The sequence below is a fragment of the Procambarus clarkii genome, chromosome 21 (assembly GCF_040958095.1).
Source record: "Procambarus clarkii isolate CNS0578487 chromosome 21, FALCON_Pclarkii_2.0, whole genome shotgun sequence".
Classification (NCBI taxonomy): Eukaryota; Metazoa; Arthropoda; class Malacostraca; order Decapoda; family Cambaridae; genus Procambarus; species Procambarus clarkii.
The window spans coordinates 21,563,921-21,582,756 of record NC_091170.1 but is presented as its reverse complement, the minus strand read 5'-3'; the positions used below and the strand labels follow the sequence as shown (position 1 = coordinate 21,582,756).

Genomic DNA, 18,836 nt, shown 5'->3' with positions numbered 1-18,836 from the left:
TAATCAGGCCTTTCAATAGGCCACAGAAAATAACATGTTGAGTGAAGACCAGTTCCAGCACTGTTCTGAACGCGTGTTGTCCAGGGTTATGTAGACAGTGATTCCAAGCATTTTGTGATACTTCTCAACACTCTGTCAAAGATTTTTATAATGTGTGATGTTAGTGATGTCGATTAAAATATCCATCTGGTTTTCATCCCCCCCCCCGCCCTTATATTAAATGGTGCGGTCACCACTGTTTTATGCGTCGGGGATAACACCAGTATCTGATCTTTGTCTGCAAATAATGTTTAGGCCCTGTGATACTGTGACAGAAATTTTTTTTTGATCTAGAGTATGTTTAGGGAGGGAGAGCCGAGCTGGTCGGCCGAGCGGACAGCACGCTGGACTTGTGATCCTGTGGTCCTGGGTTCGATCCCAGGCGCCAGCGAGAAACATTGGGCAGAGTTTCTTTCACCCTATACCCCTGATACCTAGCAGTAAAATTGTTACGGCCCTACTGGGACGCAACCGGGTTCTTCTCTGATGGTATTAGAGTTTGGGTATGCGGCCCCAAGTTAGTAGAGGGTTTCAAGGGGTGAGCCCAGTAATGCAAGTTAAAGCAACAAGAAAGGTACATTAAATATACAAAATTAGCACTTTCCTCCATATATAATTTCCACCACCATATAAAATATAAAACTTAGACGGATGTATTACTACACTATATGTACAATGATGTCTCCCTCTGAAGACGGAGACATTGGCGCAGTTGGCGATGCTCACTCTGGGTAGCCTTTCTTGGTTTCCTTTTCCATGGCCCACGATGAATCTACCCTGGCCACAGGCCAGCCAAATCACAATCCCACTGGGTGCCTCGTCGGGATGGCTTACAACCACAGTTCAGCCTGTTGCTGGCAGGTACCAATCAGCATCGCTGTTAGGCCACTCCACGACTAATTCTAGGGTTGCGAGCCCTAGGCAGGAGCCTCGTGTGACTCACTGGTCACTCTCCTCATTTGGCACCGCAGTGGGTAGTCTCTTCCACCAGCCAGCCCCGGATACGGCGATTCCCGTCACTGCCACTCCTCAGGCAGGCAATTACACTCTCAGTAGTAATAGTTCCAGAGTTACCAGAGTTCGTCCGGGGGTGGCTCACAGCTTCTTCAAAGCAGACTGGTGAAGAGACCTTGGCTGCCTTGGGTAGACTGATCCATCGTCCAACACAGCAGTCCTAGGTTGACTCTGAAACCAGACACGTCATCAGTACTGGGACACTACATGGGACCACTAGGAAACATCACTTACTAGCTTAGACACAAACGTCCACCTCTTCGCTCCATAGATGGCGTTCACTGTCTAAGTGCCACCTCGCCAGAGGTCAGCAGTGGCTACTTTGCGAGCCGACTAGGACAGGAATCCAGCGCCTGTTGCCGGCATATCCTGTCACCACTAGATGGCGTTGTCCATGTGGGGTTTTCGGGAGCGGACTCACACATGGCGTGGACTTTACGGCTTCGTGCTCGGGCGAGGGAGTTTGGTTCGTAACAAAAATAGGTACCGGGGTGTTAGTCAGCTGTCACAGGCTGCTTCCTGGGGGGTGGAGGCCTGGTCGGGGACCGGGCCGCGGGGACACTAAAAAAAAAAGCCCTGAAATCATCACAAGATAACCTCAAGAAGATGTTTTGGGCTTCAATGAAAACAGAGTTGTACTGTGCCTTCAGTATTTTACCCATTGCTTTGTTGTCATCTGTGTAAGTTCAAAGCTTTCCAGAGGAGAGGACTTTGGGTTTCTGTTGATCTCGCTGATGGTCTTTTGCTATCTTTGTCAGGATTTCCAGGATGGGGTTCTGGGAATTCTTCTACTCCCCAAGCCCAGACCGGGACCAGGCTCGACTTGTGATAACTTGGTCCAACAGGTTGTTGCTGGGAGCGGCCCGCAGTCTCTCTTCGATTTTATAAAAGTTTTAGAGCTTTAAGTCCATAGATTTTAAATATGTAAACAGCCTTCCTTCTCGTCTCTGTGGTTAAGTGGGGCGCTGGAGAAGTTCTGTGAGGCTCTGGAGTAGTTCTGTGAGGCGCTGGAGTAATTTTGTGAGGCGCTGGAGTAGTTCTGTGAGGCTCTGGAGTAGTTCTGCAAAGGCACTGGAGTAGTTCTGTGAGGCGCTGGAGTAGTTCTGTGAGGCACTGGAGTAGTTCTGTGAGGCGCTGGAGTAGTTCTGTGAGGCACTGGAGTAGTTCTGTGAGGCGCTGGAGTAGTTCTGTGAGGCTCTGGAGTAGTTCTGCAAAGGCACTGGAGTAGTTCTGTGAGGCGCTGGAGTAGTTCTGTGAGGCACTGGAGTAGTTCTGTGAGGCGCTGGAGTAATTTTGTGAGGCGCTGGAGTAATTTTGTGAGGCGCTGGAGTAGTTCTGTGAGGCGCTGGAGTAGTTCTGTGAGGCGCTGGAGTAGATCTGTGAGGCGCTGGATTAGTTATGGAGGCGCTGGAGTAGTTCTGTGAGGCGCTGGAGTAGTTCTGTGAGGCGCTGGAGTAGTTCTGTGAGGCGCTGGAGTAGTTCTGTGAGGCGCTGGAGTAGTTCTGTGAGGCGCTGGAGTAGTTCTGTGAGGCGCTGGAGTAGTTCTGTGAGGCGCTGGAGTAGTTCTGTGAGGCGCTGGAGTAGTTCTGTGAGGCGCTGGAGTAGTTCTGTGAGGCGCTGGAGTAGTTCTGTGAGGCACTGGAGTAGTTCTGTGAGGCGCTGGAGTAGTTCTGTGAGGCGCTGGAGTAGTTCTGTGAGGCGCTGGAGTAGTTCTGTGAGGCGCTGGAGTAGTTCTGTGAGGCGCTGGAGTAGTTCTGTGAGGCGCTGGAGGAGTTCTGTGAGGCGCTGGAGGAGTTCTGTGAGGCGCTGGAGTAGTTCTGTGAGGCGCTGGAGTAGTTCTGTGAGGCGCTGGAGGAGTTCTGTGAGGCGCTGGAGTAGTTCTGTGAGGCGCTGGAGTAGTTCTGTGAGGCGCTGGAGTTCTGTGAGGCGCTGGAGGAGTTCTGTGAGGCGCTGGAGTAGTTCTGTGAGGCGCTGGAGTAGTTCTGTGAGGCGCTGGAGGAGTTCTGTGAGGCGCTGGAGGAGTTCTGTGAGGCGCTGGAGGAGTTCTGTGAGGCGCTGGAGTAGTTCTGTGAGGCGCTGGAGTAGATCTGTGAGGCGCTGGATTAGTTATGGAGGCGCTGGAGGAGTTCTGTGAGGCGCTGGAGTAGATCTGTGAGGCGCTGGAGTAGTTCTGTGAGGCGCTGGAGTAGATATGTGAGGCGCTGGAGGAGTTCTGTGATGCGCTGGAGGAGTTCTGTGAGGCGCTGGAGTAGTTCTGTGAGGCGTTGGAGGAGTTCTGTGAGGCGCTGGAGGTGTTCTGTGAGGCGCTGGAGTAGTTCTGTGAGGCGCTGGAGTAGTTCTGTGAGGCGCTGGAGTAGTTCTGTGAGGCGCTGGAGTAGTTCTGTGAGGCGCTGGAGGAGTTCTGTGAGGCGCTGGAGTAGTTCTGTGAGGCGCTGGAGTAGTTCTGTGGGGCGCTGGAGTAGTTCTGTGAGGCGCTGGAGTAGTTCTGTGGGGCGCTGGAGTAGTTCTGTGAGGCGCTGGAGTAGTTCTGTGAGGCGCTGGAGGAGTTCTGTGAGACGCTGGAGTAGTTCTGTGAGGCGCTGGAGTAGTTCTGTGAGGCGCTGGAGTAGTTCTGTGAGGCGCTGGAGTAGTTCTGTGAGGCGCTGGAGTAGTTCTGTGAGGCGCTGGAGTAGTTCTGTGGGGCGCTGGAGTAGTTCTGTGGGGCGTTGTCTTCTGGTGTCAGAGATACCGGTGTCTGGCTTTCCGGGAGCTCCCTGACTATATATAATTATGTTTTAGTTATTATTAACATTCATATATGATTTAATAGGTAAGAACTGGTTTCGATTTCTAACATTTTTGGTAATTGATGGAACTAGAAGAGATGTCACCTGACTTTTACCTGGTTGATGGGGTTCTGGGAGTTCTTCTACTCCCCAAGCCCGGCCAGAGGCCAAGCTCGACTTGTGAGAGTTTGATCCACCAGGCTGTTGCTTGGAGCGGCCCGAAAGCCCACATATCCACCACAGCCCGGTTGGTCCGGCACTCCTTGGAGGAAACAATCTAGTTTTCTCTTGAAGATGTCCGCGGTTGTTCCGGCAATATTTCTTATGCTCGCTGGGAGGACGTTGAACAACCGCGGACCTCTGATGTTCGTACAATGTTCTCTGATTGTACCTATGGCACCTCTGCTCTTCACTGGTTCTATTCTGCATTTTCTTCCATATCGTTCACTCCAGTACGTTGTTATTTTACTGTGTAGATTTGGGACTGGCCCTCCAGTATTTTCCATGTGTATATTATTTGATATCTCTCTCGTCTTCTTTCTAGTGAGTACATTTGGAGAGCTTTGAGACGATCCCAATAATTTAGGTGCTCTATCTCGTCTATGTGTGCCGTATATGTTCTCTGTATTCCCTCTATTTCAGCAATCTCTCCTGCTCTGAAGGGGGAAATGAGTACTGAGCAGTACTCGAGACGGGACAACACAAGTGACTTGAAGAGTACAACCACCGTGATGGGATCCCTGGATTTGAAAGTTCCCGTAATCCATCCTATCATTTTTCTGGCTGACGCAATATTTGCTTAGTTGTGCTCCCCAAACGTTAGATCGTCGGACATCATTGTTCCAAATTATTTACATGCTGTTTTCCTACTATGGGCAGATTTGATTCTGTTTTGTACCCTGTATTATGTTTAAAGTCCTCAGAAAACTGACAGAAAACTGAGTATCCAGCGTCCTACTTTTCCGGTTATTCCCATTGACTTCATTTTGTGCGCTATTACTCCATGGTCACATTTATCGAAAGCCTTTGCGAAGTACGTGTATCACATCAGCATTCTGTTTTTCTTCTAATGCCTCAGTGACTTTGTCGTAGTGATCAAGTAGCTGTGAGAGGCACGATCTTCCCGCTCGAAATCCATGTTGGCCTGGGTTGTGAAGGTCATTGGTCTCCATGAAATTGGTGACCTGACTCCTAATCACTTTCTCAAATACTTTTATTATGTGCGACGTTAGTGCAACTGGTCTATAATTCTTTGCCAATGCTTTGCTCCCTCCCTTGTGTAGAGGGGGCTATGTCTGCTACTTTAAGTGCATCTGGTATCTCCCCTGTGTCCTAGCTCTTCCTCCACACTATACTGAGTGCCTGTGCTACCGGCACTTTGCATTTCTTTATAAATATTGAATTCCATGAATCTGGACTCAGGGCTGAGTGCATGGGCATGTTTTCAATTTCTCTCTCAAAGTCTAGTGCGCTCATGTTGATATCAGTTATATTTACAGGGGTTTGGATATCCCGCATAAAGAAATTGTCTGGATCTTCCACTTTCATGCTGTTTATTGGAGAGCTAAACATGTCCTCATACTGCTTTTTTAGGGTTTTATTAATTTCTTTGTCATCCTCCGTGTATGAACCTTCACTTGTACGAATAGGTCCAATACTGGTAGTGGTTTTTGCTTTTGATTTTGCATATGTGAAAAAGTATTTTGGATTTTTCTTTATTTCCTGAATTGCTTTCTGTTCTAACTGCCTTTCCTCAGTTTGATATGAGCGTTTCAATTTCTGCTCGATTTCTTCAATCTCCCTATTTAAATTATTCCTTCTTTGACGGGAAAGTCGTGTCTGCTTAAGCATTTCCGTTATTTTTTTCCTTTTTTTTTGAGATATATACAAGAGTTGTTACATTCCTGGAATACGATCTGTTACTGGAATACTGGAATACGATCATGTTACTGGAATACGATCCCCGCCACGAAGAATCGTTGTTACAACCAAGTACACATTTTACTGTTGCGTTAAACAGAGGCTACAGTTAAGGATTTGCGCTCAGTAAATCCTCCCCGGCCAGGATACGAACCCATGACAAAGCGCTAGCGGAACGCCAGGCGAGTTTTATAGTGTTATCTGCGTTCTCTTTCTATGTTGGATCTCTTTCTGGCTTTCCTCAAAGGAACATGTTTCAGACAAACTTGATATGCTTCCGAAGCCAGTTTTTCTATTCCTTCTTTAGGACTTGTATCATTAAGAACAGTTTCCCATGGAATGTTTGAAAGTTTCCTGTTTATTTTCTCCCAGTCTATCTTTTAATTATTAAATTGAATTTACTGAATAGCCCTTCTCGCTTTATCAACGTTTTAGGTCTATTCTGAGTATTAATGGTCGTTTGCACTTCAGTGAGTTTGTGATCTGAGTATGTGGTATCTGATATCGTAATGTCTCTGATAATGTCTTCATTGTTCGTAAAGACCAGATCTAGAATATTTTAATTTCTCGTTGGCTCCGATATCTGCTGGTTGAGTAAAAATTTGTCACAGAATCTAAGTAGTTCTCTAATCTGTGGTTGGTTAGGTCCCGATAGATTTCCTGGTATAATATTATTATTTGCTATTCTCCATCTGAGACTAGGCAAGTTGAAGTCACCTAGGAAGATAATATCAGGTATCGGGTTCTCCAAATTATCAAGGCTATTCTCTATTTTGTTTATCTGTTCTGTGAATTCCTCAGCCGTTGCATCTGGCGGTTTGTATATTGGAATAACCACTAAGTTTATTTTCTCTATTTTTACTCCCAGTACTTCTACCACCTCATTTGTAACGTTAAGGGGCTCCGAGCATACAAGGTCTTCCCTAATATACAGACCCACTCCTATACCTACTTTTGTGCACAAGTTAAGTGCTCTTCCTCTCTCATAGCTCAACTGAAGTCTTGAAGCAATCCTACTTACTTTCAGGGAACACGATCCTCCAGTCGATTTACAACCAGGCTCCCCATAATCAGTATATGAGGAATATGAGGTTGTGGCCGTTGAAAAGCAGTGTTCAACATTGACCCCTCACAGTGTTAAAGAGAGAACTTGATAAACACCTCCAAAGGATACCTGATCAACCAGGCTGTGACTCATACGTCAGACTGTGAGCAGCTGCGTCCAACAGCCTGGTTGACCAGTCCAGCAACCAGGAGGCCTGGTCGGGGACCGGGCCGCGGGGACGTTGAGCCCCGAAATCATGGCAGAGTAGCCACAAAGTAAGGTGGCGGTGAAGCATCTTTGCCTGCCCCGGGTAGTGAGCTGTGTGGCGTGGGAGGCGCCCTGCCCGCCACACCGCAGACACCGCGAGATGGTTGACACCACAGACACCTCTATCTCACCCACACCTTCATCTCACCACCTAACTTTACCTTAATTAACCTACCAAATCCCTAAACTAACCTGATTACCCCAGAACCGTTAGTTAACGATGGGAGCCAATGTCAATAACAGCCTTAATGTTGCCAGCATGTTGACGGTTACCTTCAAGTGTTTCATTAGTGTTTCCGGGTTTCCGGCTTCCGGGGTTTTAATTAGTGTTTCCATTAGTGTTAGATTTTGTGACAAATTTTTACTTAAAGCAGCAGATATCATTGTCAACGAGAAATGAAAATATTCTAGATCTGGTCTTTACAAACAATGAAGACATAATCAGGGACATTATGATATCAGATACTACATACTCAGATCACAAGCTAATTGAAGTGCAAACTACCATCATTACTCAGAATAGACCTAAAACATTGATAAAGGGTTATTCAGCAAATTCAAATTTAATAATAAAAGGATAGATTGAGAGAAAATAAACAGGGAACTTACAATCATTCCATGGGAAACTGTTCTAAGTAATGTAAGTCCAGAATAGTATAGTATAGTGTATAGTGTGGAGGAAGAGCTTGGACACGAGGGAAGATACCAGATACGCTTAAGCAGCAGACATAGCCCTCTCTACACAAGGGAGGTAGCAAAGCTTTGGCAAAGAATTATAGACCAGTTGCACTAACGTCCCACATAATTAGAAGTATTTGAGAGAGATCAGGAGTCAGGTCACTAGTTTCATGGAGACCAATGACCTCCACAATCCAGGCCAACATGGATTTAGAGCAGGAAGATCGTGCCTCTCACAGCTACTTGACCACTATGTCAAAATCACTGAGGCATTAGAAGAAAAACAGAATGCAGATGTTGTATACACAGATTTTGCAAAGGCATTCGACAAATGTGACCATGGAGTGATAGCACACAAAATGAGGTCAATGGGAATAACAGGTAAAATAGGACGCTGGATACTCAATTTCCCGTTGAACAGAATACGAAGAGTAACAGTCAATCAAATCAAATCGAGTCCAAGCGCAGTTGCAAGCTCTGTACCTCAAGGTACAGTCCTTGCACCACTGATTTTCCTTATTCTCATATCAGACATAGACTCAAATATAAGTCATGGCATCTTATCATCCTTTGCAGATGACACAAAAATAAGCATGAAAATTACTTCTACTGAAGAGATTGAAAAACTTCAAACAGATATTAATAAAGTTTTCGACTGGGCAACAGAAGATAACGTGATGTTTAACTGATAAATTCCAGGTACTCAGGTACGGTAAAGATGAGGACCTTAAACATAATACAGGGTACAAAACACAATCAAATCTGCACATAGTGGGAAAGCATTATGTAAAGGATTTGGGAATAATGGCGTCTGACGATCTAACGTTTAGGGAGCATAACCAAGCAAATATTGCGTCAGCCAGAAAAATGATCGGATGGATTACGAGAACTTTCAAATCCAGGGATCCCATCACAATGGATGTACTCTTCAAGGCACTTGTGTTGTCCCGTCTTGAATACTGCTCAGTACTCACTTCCTCCTTCAGAGCAGGAGAGATTGCTGAAATAGAGGGAATACAGAGAACATATACGACACGCATAGACGAGATAAAACACCTAAATTATTGGGATCATCTCAAAGGTCTCCAAATGTACTCAATAAAAAGAAGACAAGAGAGATAACAAATAATATTATGAGATTGTCCTTATTTAGAGGTGAATAGGTTACAAGAAACCTCAGTCAGAAAGGACTGAACTAGCATCACACTAATGCTGACGGCAGATTATACTTTAATGACTTCCCAGCGATGACAGCAGCAGGGAGACCTTCCTTGTTGTGTTGGTGGCAGCAGCAGCAGCAGCAGCAGCAGGGGGACCTTCCTTGTTGTGTTGGTGGCAGCAGCAGCAGCAGCAGCAGCAGGGGGACCTTCCTTGTTGTGTTGGTGGCAGCAGCAGCAGGGAGACCTTCCTTGTTGTGTTGGTGGCAGCAGCAGCAGCAGCAGCAGCAGGGGGACCTTCCTTGTTGTGTTGGTGGCAGCAGCAGCAGCAGCAGCAGGGAGACCTTCCTTGTTGTGTTGGTGGCAGCAGCAGCAGCAGCAGCAGCAGCAGGGAGACCTTCCTTGTTGTGTTGGTGGCAGCAGCAGCAGCAGGGGGACCTTCCTTGTTGTGTTGGTGGCAGCAGCAGCAGCAGGGAGACCTTCTTTGTTGTGTTGGTGGCAGCAGCAGCAGCAGGGGGACCTTCCTTGTTGTGTTGGTGGCAGCAGCAGCAGCAGGGAGACCTTCCTTGTTGTGTTGGTGGCAGCAGCAGCAGCAGGGGGACCTTCCTTGTTGTGTTGGTAGCAGCAGCAGCAGCAGGGAGACCTTCCTTGTTGTGTTGGTGGCAGCAGCAGCAGCAGCAGCAGGGGGACCTTCCTTGTTGTGTTGGTGGCAGCAGCAGCAGGGAGACCTTCCTTGTTGTGTTGGTGGCAGCAGCAGCAGCAGCAGCAGCAGCAGCAGGGAGACCTTCCTTGTTGTGTTGGTGGCAGCAGCAGCAGCAGCAGCAGCAGCAGCAGCAGCAGCAGCAGGGAGACCTTCCTTGTTGTGTTGGTGGCAGCAGTAGCAGCAGCAGCAGGGAGACCTTCCTTGTTGTGTTGGTGGCAGCAGCAGCAGCAGCAGGGAGACCTTCCTTGTTGTGTTGGTGGCAGCAGCAGCAGCAGCAGGGGGACCTTCCTTGTTGTGTTGGTGGCAGCAGCAGCAGCAGCAGCAGGGGGACCTTCCTTGTTGTGTTGGTGGCAGCAGCAGCAGCAGCAGCAGCAGGGGGACCTTCCTTGTTGTGTTGGTGGCAGCAGCAGCAGGGGGACCTTCCTTGTTGTGTTGGTGGCAGCAGCAGCAGGGAGACCTTCCTTGTTGTGTTGGTGGCAGCAGCAGCAGGGAGACCTTCCTTGTTGTGTTGGTGGCAGCAGCAGCAGCAGGGAGACCTTCCTTGTTGTGTTGGTGGCAGCGGCAGCAGCAGGGAGACCTTCCTTGTTGTGTTGGTGGCAGCAGCAGCAGCAGCAGGGAGACCTTCCTTGTTGTGTTGGTGGCAGCGGCAGCAGCAGGGGGACCTTCCTTGTTGTGTTGGTGGCAGCAGCAGCAGCAGGGAGACCTTCCTTGTTGTGTTGGTGGCAGCAGCAGCAGCAGCAGCAGGGGGACCTTCCTTGTTGTGTTGGTGGCAGCAGCAGCAGCAGCAGCAGGGAGACCTTCCTTGTTGTGTTGGTGACAGCAGCAGCAGCAGCAGCAGGGAGACCTTCCTTGTTGTGTTGGTGGCAGCAGCAGCAGCAGCAGCAGGGGGACCTTCCTTGTTGTGTTGGTGGCAGCAGCAGCAGCAGGGGGACCTTCCTTGTTGTGTTGGTGGCAGCAGCAGCAGCAGGGGGACCTTCCTTGTTGTGTTGGTGGCAGCAGCAGCAGCAGGGGGACCTTCCTTGTTGTGTTGGTGGCAGCAGCAGCAGCAGCAGGGAGACCTTCCTTGTTGTGTTGGTGGCAGCAGCAGCAGCAGCAGCAGGGGGACCTTCCTTGTTGTGTTGGTGGCAGCAGCAGCAGCAGCAGGGAGACCTTCCTTGTTGTGTTGGTGGCAGCAGCAGCAGCAGCAGCAGCAGGGAGACCTTCCTTGTTGTGTTGGTGGCAGCAGCAGCAGCAGGGAGACCTTCCTTGTTGTGTTGGTGGCAGCAGCAGCAGCAGCAGCAGCATGGGGACCTTCCTTGTTGTGTTGGTGGCAGCAGCAGCAGCAGGGAGACCTTCCTTGTTGTGTTGGTGGCAGCAGCAGCAGCAGCAGGGGGACCTTCCTTGTTGTGTTGGTGGCAGCAGCAGCAGCAGGGAGACCTTCCTTGTTGTGTTGGTGGCAGCAGCAGCAGCAGCAGCAGCAGGGAGACCTTCCTTGTTGTGTTGGTGGCAGCAGCAGCAGCAGCAGCAGGGGGACCTTCATTGTTGTGTTGGTGGCAGCAGCAGCAGCAGCAGCAGCAGCAGCAGCAGCAGGGGGACCTTCCTTGTTGTGTTGGTGGCAGCAGCAGCAGGGAGACCTTCCTTGTTGTGTTGGTGGCAGCAGCAGCAGCAGCAGCAGCAGCAGCAGGGGGACCTTCCTTGTTGTGTTGGTGGCAGCAGCAGCAGGGAGACCTTCCTTGTTGTGTTGGTGGCAGCAGCAGCAGCAGCAGCAGGGGGACCTTCATTGTTGTGGTGGTGGCAGCAGCAGCAGCAGGGAGACCTTCCTTGTTGTGTTGGTAGCAGCAGCAGCAGCAGCAGGGAGACCTTCCTTGTTGTGTTGGTGGCGGCAGCAGCAGCAGCAGCAGCAGCAGCAGCAGGGGGACCTTCCTTGTTGTGTTGGTGGCAGCAGCAGCAGCAGCAGCAGCAACAGGGAGACCTTCCTTCTTGTGTTGGTGGCAGCAGCAGCAGCAGCAGCAGGGGGACCTTCCTTGTTGTGTTGGTGGCAGCAGCAGCAGCAGCAGCAGGGAGACCTTCCTTGTTGTGTTGGTGGCAGCAGCTGCAGCAGCAGCAGCAGCAGAGAGACCTTCCTTGTTGTGTTGGTGGCAGCAGCAGCAGCAGCAGGGGGACCTTCCTTGTTGTGTTGGTGGCAGCAGCAGCAGCAGGGAGACCTTCCTTGTTGTGTTGGTGGCAGCAGCAGCAGCAGGGGGACCTTCCTTGTTGTGTTGGTGGCAGCAGCAGCAGCAGGGAGACCTTCCTTGTTGTGTTGGTGGCAGCAGCAGCAGCAGCAGCAGCAGCAGCAGGGGGACCTTCCTTGTAGTGTTGGTGGCAGCAGCAGCAGCAGGGAGACCTTCCTTGTTGTGTTGGTGGCAGCAGCAGCAGCAGCAGCAGCAGCAGGGAGACCTTCCTTGTTGTGTTGGTGGCAGCAGCAGCAGCAGGGGGACCTTCCTTGTTGTGTAGTGGCAGCAGCAGCAGCAGGGAGACCTTCCTTGTTGTGTTGGTGGCAGCAGCAGCAGCAGGGAGACCTTCCTTGTTGTGTTGGTGGCAGCAGCAGCAGCAGGGGGACCTTCCTTGTTGTGTTGGTGGCAGCAGCAGCAGCATAGGGACCTTCCTTGTTGTGTTGGTGGCAGCAGCAGCAGCAGCAGGGGGACCTTCCTTGTTGTGTTGGTGGCAGCAGCAGCAGCAGGGAGACCTTCCTTGTTGTGTTGGTGGCAGCAGCAGCAGGGGGACCTTCCTTGTTGTGTTGGTGGCAGCAGCAGCAGCAGGGAGACCTTCCTTGTTGTGTTGGTGGCAGCAGCAGCAGCAGCAGCAGCAGGGAGACCTTCCTTGTTGTGTTGGTGGCAGCAGCAGCAGCAGCAGGGAGACCTTCCTTGTTGTGTTGGTGGCAGCAGCAGCAGCAGGGAGACCTTCCTTGTTGTGTTGGTGGCAGCAGCAGCAGCAGGGGGACCTTCCTTGTTGTGTTGGTGGCAGCAGCAGCAGCAGCAGCAGGGAGACCTTCCTTGTTGTGTTGGTGGCAGCAGCAGCAGCAGCAGGGAGACCTTCCTTGTTGTGTTGGTGGCAGCAGCAGCAGCAGCAGCAGCAGCAGCAGCAGGGAGACCTTCCTTGTTGTGTTGGTGGCAGCAGCAGCAGCAGGGGGACCTTCCTTGTTGTGTTGGTGGCAGCAGCAGCAGCAGCAGCACGGAGACCTTCCTTGTTGTGTTGGTGGCAGCAGCAGCAGCAGCAGCAGGGGGACCTTCCTTGTTGTGTTGGTGGCAGCAGCAGCAGCAGGGGGACCTTCCTTGTTGTGTTGGTGGCAGCAGCAGCAGCAGCAGCAGCAGCAGGGAGACCTTCCTTGTTGTGTTGGTGGCAGCAGCAGCAGCAGCAGCAGCAGGGAGACCTTCCTTGTTGTGTTGGTGGCAGCAGCAGCAGCAGGGGGACCTTCCTTGTTGTGTTGGTGGCAGCAGCAGCAGGGAGACCTTCCTTGTCGTGTTGGTGGCAGCAGCAGCAGCAGGGAGACCTTCCTTGTTGTGTTGGTGGCAGCAGCAGCAGGGGGACCTTCCTTGTTGTGTTGGTGGCAGCAGCAGCAGCATGGGGACCTTCCTTGTTGTGTTGGTGGCAGCAGCAGCAGCAGCAGCAGCAGGGGGACCTTCCTTGTTGTGTTGGTGGCAGCAGCAGCAGCAGCAGCAGGGAGACCTTCCTTGTTGTGTTGGTGGCAGCAGCAGCAGCAGCATGGGGACCTTCCTTGTTGTGTTGGTGGCAGCAGCAGCAGCAGGGAGACCTTCCTTGTTGTGTTGGTGGCAGCAGCAGCAGCAGCAGCAGCAGCAGCAGCAGCAGCAGCAGGGGGACCTTCCTTGTTGTGTTGGTGGCAGCAGCAGCAGGGAGACCTTCCTTGTTGTGTTGGTGGCAGCAGCAGCAGCAGCAGGGGGACCTTCCTTGTTGTGTTGGTGGCAGCAGCAGCAGCAGGGGGACCTTCCTTGTTGTGTTGGTGGCAGCAGCAGCAGCAGGGGGACCTTCCTTGTTGTGTTGGTGGCAGCAGCAGCAGCAGCAGGGGGACCTTCCTTGTTGTGTTGGTGGCAGCAGCAGCAGCAGCAGCAGGGAGACCTTCCTTGTTGTGTTGGCAGCAGCAGCAGCAGCAGCAGGGGAACCTTCCTTCTCGCTGGGTGGACACTCTTAACCATGGCAACTTAATTAGTCTGGGTAATTGTTCCAAGATTGGTCGGCTCCCGACCCTGTGTTGTGAGTCGGGTGATGGGATTAGTACATGGGTCACACCACTACTGACTGTACAGTACATGGGTCACACCACTACTGACTGTACGGTACATGGGTCACACCACTACTGACTGTACGGTACATGGGTCACACCACTACTGACTGTACAGTACATGGGTCACACCACTACTGACTGTACAGTACATGGGTCACACCACTACTGACTGTACGGTACATGGGTCACACCACTACTGACTGTACAGTACATGGGTCACACCACTACTGACTGTACGGTACATGGGTCACACCACTACTGACTGTACAGTACATGGGTCACACCACTACTGACTGTACGGTACATGGGTCACACTACTACTGACTGTACGGTACATGGGTCACACTACTACTGACTGTACAGTACATGGGTCACACCACTACTGACTGTACAGTACATGGGTCACACTACTACTGACTGTACGGTACATGGGTCACACCACTACTGACTGTACAGTACATGGGTCACACCACTACTGACTGTACAGTACATGGGTCACACCACTACTGACTGTACGGTACATGGGTCACACCACTACTGACTGTACGGTACATGGGTCACACTACTACTGACTGTACGGTACATGGGTCACACTACTACTGACTGTACGGTACATGGGTCACACTACTACTGACTGTACAGTACATGGGTCACACCACTACTGACTGTACGGTACATGGGTCACACTACTACTGACTGTACGGTACATGGGTCACACTACTACTGACTGTACGGTACATGGGTCACACCACTACTGACTGTACGGTACATGGGTCACACTACTACTGACTGTACGGTACATGGGTCACACCACTACTGACTGTACGGTACATGGGTCACACTACTACTGACTGTACGGTACATGGGTCACACCACTACTGACTGTACGGTACATGGGTCACACCACTACTGACTGTACGGTACATGGGTCACACCACTACTGACTGTACGGTATATGGGTCACACCACTACTGACTGTACGGTACATGGGTCACACTACTACTGACTGTACGGTACATGGGTCACACTACTACTGACTGTACGGTACATGGGTCACACTACTACTGACTGTACGGTACATGGGTCACACCACTACTGACTGTACGGTACATGGGTCACACTACTACTGACTGTACGGTACATGGGTCACACTACTACTGACTGTACAGTACATGGGTCACACTACTGACTGTACAGTACATGGGTCACACTACTACTGACTGTACGGTACATGGGTCACACCACTACTGACTGTACGGTACATGGGTCACACTACTACTGACTGTACGGTACATGGGTCACACCACTACTGACTGTACGGTACATGGGTCACACTACTACTGACTGTACAGTACATGGGTCACACCACTACTGACTGTACTGTACATGGGTCACACCACTACTGGCTGTACGGTACATGGGTCACACCACTACTGACTGTACAGTACATGGGTCACACCACTACTGACTGTACAGTACATGGGTCACACCACTACTGACTGTACAGTACATGGGTCACACCACCACTACTAACTGTACAGTACACAGGTCACACCACTACTAACTGTACAGTACATGGGTCACACCACTACTGACTGTACAGTACATGGGTCACACCACTACTGACTGTACAGTACACAGGTCACACCACTACTGACTGTACAGTACATGGGTCACACCACTACTAACTGTACAGTACACAGGTCACACCACTACTAACTGTACAGTACACAGGTCACACCACTACTAACTGTACATTACAACAGTACATGGGTCAAACATTAGTATATGGAACAAAGCTTGCAGACCTGTGAACAATGCAACTTTGTAATAAATAATTTTTTTATTTCTTCAATAGTTTACCCTATGAGCTTATCAACAGTTTTCTTTTGTAATATGTGGTAAACTGTCATATTTTGTCTTAAGGTTTTTTCTGTTGCCTGCGAAATTTACTTACGAAATTAACAGTTGTTGGACCTCCGGTTCATTCCACATGGACTGGAAGAGCTTTGCCAGTGTCTGCATTATGGCTGGGCCTCCTGTATTGTACACTTCAGCAGGGATCTCATCTGATCCTGGCGCTTTGCCACAAGAAAGCTCCATGATGGTCTTCCTGACTTCTTCTTCTGTGGGAGATTTATCAAGGTCCTGGTTGATCTTCCGGAGGTACGCGAGCATCGTTGATTGAGGCAGGGTGGTTAAGAACCTGATCAAAGTGTTCAACCCATCTGTCCAAGATCTGCCTCTTCTTTGTCAGCAGTTGTGTCCCATCTTTAGCTTTCTAGTTCTAGTTTAGTTTAGCAGTCTCCGTGGTGTAGTGGTAAGACACTCGCCTGGCGTTCCGCGAGCGCTATGTCATGGGTTCGTATCCTGGCCGGGGAGGATTTACTGGGCGCAATTCCTTAACTGTAGCCTCTGTTTAACGCAACAGTAAAATGTGTACTTGGATGAAAAAACGATTCTTCGCGGCAGGGGATCGTATTCCAGGGACCATAGGATTAAGGACTTGCCCGAAACGCTACGCGTACTACATGGGTACGCGTAGCAACGCGTACTAGTGGCTGTACAAGAATGTAACAACTCTTGTATATATCTCAAACAAACAAACAAACAAATCTGTACTAAGATGGGGAGAAGAGCCAGAAGACTGTCGTCCATATATAGTCTACAGAGTGTTATAGAAACGCTTGGTGTCGTGACTGGGTAAGTTGGATGTCATCGCCCATCTTGCTAAACCCTGCATCCTGCATCTTACGAAGTTTTCTGCACCCAAGATACAAGAGCAATAGTCACAAGGATAGAAGCTATCAACAAGAAAATAATCGACACAGAATATGAAGTCATATTAAATTAAACATGTCTAAATGAAAACCTGCTGCCAGTATACATCAATATAGATATAAATATATATCTTAATTTTCACTTGTTGTAAAAATCAGATATGTAGCTGTATAACCTTATATAATATAGTACACACACACACACAGGGTGGTAGGAGAAGTGAACACTCAGAGTTAAATGGCAAGTTTTTCTCTGAATGCTCTGTGTTCCCTTCTTCGAGGCTATGGATCCCTACAATTGCACCAGAGGTGGTACCTCATATATATATATATATATATATATATATATATATATATATATATATATATATATATATATATATATATGCGAACAAGCCTGAATGGTCCCCAGGACAATATGCAACTGAAAACTCACACCCCAGAAGTGACTCGAACCCATACTCCCAGAAACAACGCAACTGGTATGTACAAGACGCCTTAATCCACTTGACCATCACGACCGGACATAATGAGGTGATAGCCTAAGCTATTTGAACCACCCCACCGCCGGCACTCGGATAGTAATCTTGGGCATAGCATGCCCAAGATTACTTGGTTGCATATTCAGTTGCATATTGTCCTGGGGACCATTCAGGCTTGTTCGCATTTGTGTTCCTCACGTGTGCCCCAAAGAATGAGGTGATTTGGTAAAATGCTATGCCCAAGATTACTATCCGAGTGCCGGCGGTGGGGTGGTTCAAATAGCTTAGGCTATCACCTCATTATGTCCGGTCGAGATGGTCAAGTGGATTAAGGCGTCTTGTACATACCAGTTGCGTTGCTTCTGGGAGTATGGGTTCGAGTCACTTCTGGGGTGTGAGTTTTCAGTTATATATATATATATATATATATATATATATATATATATATATATATATATATATATATATATATATATATATATATATATATAATGTTTCATTGAATATGACCGCTTATTCTGTGTTTATTATTTTCTGGTTTAGGGCTTCTATCCCTCTAACTATTTTCTTAGCATCAGGGCTTAATTGAAATAGGAGTTCTCCAAAACTCATTTTCGTACTTTTGAGGTGAAGAAAAGAAGTGATTTACTATAGAGTGTATTACATTTATTTATATAATTTGCACAACGTTTCGAACCTCCATGGTTCATTCTCAAGTGAACAGATCTTACAATACTAGTTGATTTTATACCTGCACTGGGTCAGGTGATAATACAATAAAGGTGAAAACATGGGGGGATACATAAGGGATATATGTGAGGTGAAACATAGAGGCTGCAGAAGGCTTATTGGCCCATTCGAGGCAGCTCCTATCTAAACACAAAGATTAATCCAGTGTAATTGGCCTGTTATGTTGGACATTGTCTTCTGTGTTGGCATCGATATGTTCTTGTCTTGTCCTTACTCTCATGGTGGGTAGAGTAAATAGTTCCGAGATTTGGGTGTTCATGGTAGGTCGCTCTATTCTTATGTGAATTGCCTCAAAATTTGTAATCTTCTTGAATCTTGGGTTTTGTCTATTATGCAGGTATTCTTGTTCAACATTTCTCTGGTTAGAGTAATGTCATGGGCTTGTCTCATGTGATTCCTAGGGGCACCAGATTGAAGATGGCATGTCAAACGCCTCGTCAGCTTGGTCGACGTCATACCTATGTACTTACATTGAAGGTTACATCCTTCGTGGGGGCAAGTGTACATGTATACAACGCTTGACTGCTGTAGAGGGTTCTCCGTCGGCTTCGGGCTGTTTTTGATAAGGAGTTCGGAAGTCTTCTTGATTTTGTAGAATATTATCAGGTTTATGTTTTGGTTAGGAGTAGTGCTTTTTACTCCTTTACGGATTATTTCTTTCATTATTCTTTCCTCTTTTATATGTTCACTGTGCATGGTTGATTTGTAATATAATTTTATTGGGGGTGTTGTGGTTTCTGTTCTAGGTTCTGAATTATACCAACGGTCCAAGTATCCTTTTATAGCAGCGTTTATTTCCGCGTTGCTATATCCGTTGTTCATCAATACCTGAGTTACTCTTTCAAACTCTCTACTCACGTTGCTCCATTCAGAGCAGTGGGTAAGCGCTCGACGAATATAAGCATTGACAACAAACAGGTCAACAAACTGATCGAAACTGTGAACGCCAAGAAATCCGGACTCCACCTGCCAAAGATC

The 18,836-nt window shown here is 48.8% G+C and overlaps 2 protein-coding genes across 4 annotated transcripts in view; one reads left to right on the top strand and one right to left on the bottom strand.

The window, feature by feature from the left end:
• The window catches only part of LOC123760820 (uncharacterized), a 948,105-nt gene that overhangs the window by 157,433 nt on the left and 771,836 nt on the right, over positions 1-18,836 (top strand). The window lies entirely within an intron of this gene.
• Positions 2,007-16,024, bottom strand: LOC138367134 (uncharacterized). The gene is made up of 3 exons (XM_069328538.1): positions 15,804-16,024; positions 3,275-3,806; positions 2,007-3,140 (listed from the first exon to the last, which is right to left on the bottom strand). Exons 1-3 carry the CDS (start codon positions 16,022-16,024, stop codon positions 2,007-2,009), a joined length of 1,887 nt encoding a protein of 628 aa, XP_069184639.1.